This window comes from Dioscorea cayenensis, unplaced genomic scaffold (genome assembly GCF_009730915.1).
Source record: "Dioscorea cayenensis subsp. rotundata cultivar TDr96_F1 unplaced genomic scaffold, TDr96_F1_v2_PseudoChromosome.rev07_lg8_w22 25.fasta BLBR01001246.1, whole genome shotgun sequence".
In the NCBI taxonomy this organism is placed as follows: domain Eukaryota; kingdom Viridiplantae; phylum Streptophyta; class Magnoliopsida; order Dioscoreales; family Dioscoreaceae; genus Dioscorea; species Dioscorea cayenensis.
In genome coordinates, this window is record NW_024087637.1 from 13,498 (window position 1) to 17,813 (window position 4,316).

The 4,316-nt window shown below is 36.4% G+C and overlaps 1 protein-coding gene across 1 annotated transcript; it reads right to left on the reverse strand.

Moving 5' to 3' along the window:
* Nucleotides 1-1,893: 1,893 nt before the first annotated feature.
* Nucleotides 1,894-3,157, reverse strand: LOC120255947. Its single transcript, XM_039263712.1, has 2 exons — nucleotides 2,629-3,157; nucleotides 1,894-2,510 (listed from the first exon to the last, which is right to left on the reverse strand). Exons 1-2 carry the CDS (start codon nucleotides 3,155-3,157, stop codon nucleotides 1,894-1,896), a joined length of 1,146 nt encoding a protein of 381 aa, XP_039119646.1.
* Nucleotides 3,158-4,316: the final 1,159 nt, after the last annotated feature.

Genomic DNA, 4,316 nt, shown 5'->3' on the forward strand with positions numbered 1-4,316 from the left:
TGTAGCTTGATTCTGAACTTGTCCCAGATCAGATAAGAGTTTTCGAAGCCAAATTGCCTGATTTGTTGCTCCAGCTGTTGAAATATATTTTGCTTCTGTTGAGGATTGAGCTACAACCTCTTGTTTCTTTGAATTCCAGCAAAAAACACCAATGCCAAAAGAAAAAACATAGCCTGATGTACTCTTTGAATCATCAACACTGCCTGCCCAATCACTGTCTGCAAAACCAATAAGATCATGACTTTCCTTTTTTGAGAAAAGAACACCATAATCAGTTTAGCCTCTAATATATCTCAATACTCTCTTTGCTTCACAAAGATGAGCCTTGCTGGGAGAATGCATAAATCTAGAAAGCAAGCTAGTAGCATACATAATGTCAGGTCTTGTTGTAGAAAAATATAAGAGACTTCCAATAATGCTTTCTATAATTTGAAGCATCAACCTTGCTTTCCCCATCATCAATGGAAAAATTTTTGCATTAATCATCAAAGGAGTAGCAACTCGATTTTGCTTTCTCCATATGAAATTTTTTAGCACTTGCCAAGCATACTTCCGTTGACGGATAAAAAGTACCATCCCCGCAATTGATGAATCTCCATCCCAAGGAAATACCTCATTTCACCAAGGTCTGACATTTCAAACTACTTTTCCATAACTTGTTTGAAATCCAAAATCATGGCTGAATTTCCACCCAAAGAATTAGCAAATCATCAACATATAAGGAGAGTACAAGCTGAATTTTTATGACCTTCAGCTACATAAAGAGTGGCCTCATTTTTTTGCTCCTTTCAAACCCATTCTCACGCAAATAAGTATCAATTTTTGTCGTACCAAGCTCTTGGAGCTTGTTTAAGGCCATAAAAGAGCTTTTGATAAGCTTATATACCTTACCTTCACTACCAACAACTTCAAAACCTTCAGGCTGTTCAACAAAAATTTCTTCATTTAGCATGCCATTGAGAAAAGCAGATTTCACATCAAGATGAAAAATTTTCCATCCAAACTTAGCTGCAAGAGCAACCAACATTCTGATTGTATCATGTCTTGCCACAGGAGCAACCATCATCTTGTTCTTGAGGTGAAGTAATATTATCAACCTGATTGGAACATTCAGCTTCACCTTTTTTCCAATTCCATTTTGCAGCTATATCAATCTTCACATCTCTGCTTATTTGAACCTTGTTAGTCTTCAAATTCAGAACTCTATAGCCTTTCGTGATGCTACTGTAGCCAAGAAATATACCAACAATAGCTTTTGCATCCAATTTATCCCTTTGCACATCAGGAACATGAGCATAGCAAACACTCCCAAAAATTTTCAAGTGATCAACAGAAGGCTTGAAACCATGCCATAATTCATAAGGAATACTTCCTTTGAAAGATTTTGTTGGCAAAAGATTTAACAGATATACCGAGGTATTGACTACCTCAGCCCAAAATTTTTTTGGCAAGGATTTTTCATACAAAAGGCACCTAGACATCTCCATGATAGTTCTATTTTTCCTCTCACTCACTCCATTTTGTTGAGGAGTGTAAGGAACAGTCAGTTGATGTTGAATGCCATGCTTGTCATAGAACATTTTGAATTTAGAAGAGATATATTCACCTCCATTATCTGTTCTGAGCATCTTGATGCTTTGACCAGTTTGCTTTTCCATAAGAGCTTTAAAACTTGTAAATTGGCTCAAAACTTCAGATTTTTGTTTGAGAAAATAAACCCAACACATTCTTGAGTAATCATCTATAAAAAAATCAAGAAATATTTGTCTGCCATTTAAGGATTCAACACTCATTGGTCCACACACATCGAGTGGATGAGCTGCAGCTTTTTCTGCGGGCCCTCCACTTCGTCTCCAAATGGCAACCTTGTATTCTTGCCCCATTTGACATATTTCACACACAAGAACAACGATCATTTATAGCAAGCAAATCAGCAACAAGGTTCTTTTCATGCATTTGCTTTAAAGTGGAGTAGCTAGAATGGCCAAATCTTTTATGCCACAAGCATGAATCATCAACTGAACTAGCATATGCATGCACAGAGGCTTGTTTCCAATCTATTGGAAAACTCTTGTTTTTCATGGCAACGGTCATTAAATGCTGACCAGTTGGATCATGAATAATGCAGGACATTTTGTTAAAGTGCAAGGAAAAACCTTTCTCTAGCATTTGACCCACACTTAGAAGATTTTGACTTATCTCAGGTACATAAAGCACATCAGAAATGAGCTTGATACCTGATGGTGTGCTAATGGATGCTGTACCTTTTCCCTTTACATTGAGGTACTCTCCATTGCCCACTTTCACTTTTGAGGTAAAGGTTATGTCTAAATGCTTGAAAACTTCAACATCAAATGTCATATGGCTTGTGCAGCCACTATCAACAAGCCAAAAGTTGTTGGTGTTACCAGATGCTTGACAAGTTACAACAAACAACTTCTCTTCTGCTTCAGATTCATTTTCTGCCAGCTGAGCTTGTTGTCTTTGCTGATTTCCTTTGCTTTTACAAACTTTTTCAACATGTCCAAGCTGATTACAGGCTCTACATTTCACATTTGGCCTCCACCAACAATAATTTTTCGTGAGTGATTTTTCTTTTTTTACAATGAGGACATGGAGGGAACTTGCCCTTTTGTCCACTTTTGCTTCCTTGCCCCTTATTCTTCTCCTTGTCTTTCTTCTCACCAAGGTACTTCTTCTCACCAAAGTGCTTCTTCTCACTGAAGTGCTTCTTCTCACCACCTTGAGGAACCTTCCCCTTTTGCTTTGCAAGAAAAGCCCCTTCATTACTAGTTTCTTGTCTCATTAATCTTCTCTGCTCTTGAGCTTGAAAAGCATGAACAAGCTCAGCCAAAGAAATCTTGGTTAAATCTTTTGAGTCTTCAAGTGAAGAAATTTTAGACTCAAATCTCTCTGGCAAGCTCACTAAAACTTTTTCTACCACCCTTTCATCGGTCAAGTCTTCACCAAGAAGTCTGATTTTGTTAACAACTTCCATCAACCTGTCTGCAAACTCCTTTATGGATTCATTGTCTTTCATATTCAACACTTGAAATTGCCTCTTTAAATTTAGAATCTGCATTTTCTTGGTTCTATCACTACCCGCATATATTTCCTTGAGCTTGTCCCAAGCTTCTTTTGGTGTTTTACAATCCATGATTCTTAAAAAAATTGTTTTCGAAACAAAGACCATGAATGATGCACAAAAAGCTCTTGGAGCTTTAGTCTTTTCTTCTTCATGAGCCCGTGATCCGATTGAGTGTTGGGTTGTCTCCAAGAGGTGGTACTTCCTTCTCGCCTTCAACCCACTCGCCATAGACCAAGACCTCTCAAGTAAGCCTTCATTTTTACAGACTCAGCACTTTGATAATTTTCACCACTTAAAAGTCGGAGGTGAAAGGTTTGGTATGTTGTTGGAAGCCATAGGGATTTAAGGTATGATTTTTTGAGGTATTTTTTGGAGGAAGCCCTTCATCGATTTTTTTGTTTTTTTAATCACAGATCCCATAAGATCTATGAGAGCTCTGATGCCATGTTGTAAATTTTGATAAGGAGAGCTTAACAAAGAAGAAAAATGTTAGGAAAAAAAACACTACAATTCATTCAAGTTCAGATATGCATATATATTACATAACACAAGATGATAGGTCAACACTAAACCCAAGACATCAAACTTTTTCAAAAAGCAGATTCCACAAAACAGTAAGCTTCAGTCCACTACAGCTAATTCATCTTTTTGTTAGAGAAATTTCAGACTCTAACACAAATAGGATAAAAGATAAAATTAACTAAAATAAATTAAATCAGATAAAAAATATATAATAAAATCAAATAAATCAAATCCAATAAATATATATATAATATATATATATATAAATAATATATATATATATAATCAAATAAGATAAATAATAATAATAATAAAATTTAAAATCAAAGAGAGAGAGAGAGAGAGAGAGAGAGAGAGAGAGATATTGTTTTTTTCATGGTCACCTTACGATCAAGATAACTGTCGCCATGATCATGATAATCGTCCCCACGATTGTCCACGATGAGGGTAGCTGAAAGGTTTTAAAACAGAGGCTAGCGAGAGGAATTTGAGAAAAGGGGGGGCAGGATAGAAAGAAAAACCTTAAGAGAGCGGAGGAAAGAGAAGAAGAGAAGGAACTGGCCAAAAAACAAAAGAATTTTTAGAAGAACTAGAAGAGAAAAAATAAAGAAAGAGGATTTCAAGGAGAAGAACGTACCTCTCCCTACCAAACAATCAAAAAAGAGAAGAGAGAAAGTTGTTGTCGTCGCCGTCATGTTGCCGCTAT

Excerpts from the sequence above, each read along its gene's own strand:
- LOC120255947 (XM_039263712.1), bottom strand. The coding sequence starts at position 3,157 with ATGGATTGTAAAACACCAAAAGAAGCTTGGGACAAGCTCAAGGAAATA. Across the intron at positions 2,511-2,628 it reads AAGCAAAAGTGGACAAAAGG|TTTGTAAAAGCAAAGGAAAT; the intron begins GCAAGTTCCCTC and ends ATGTTGAAAAAG.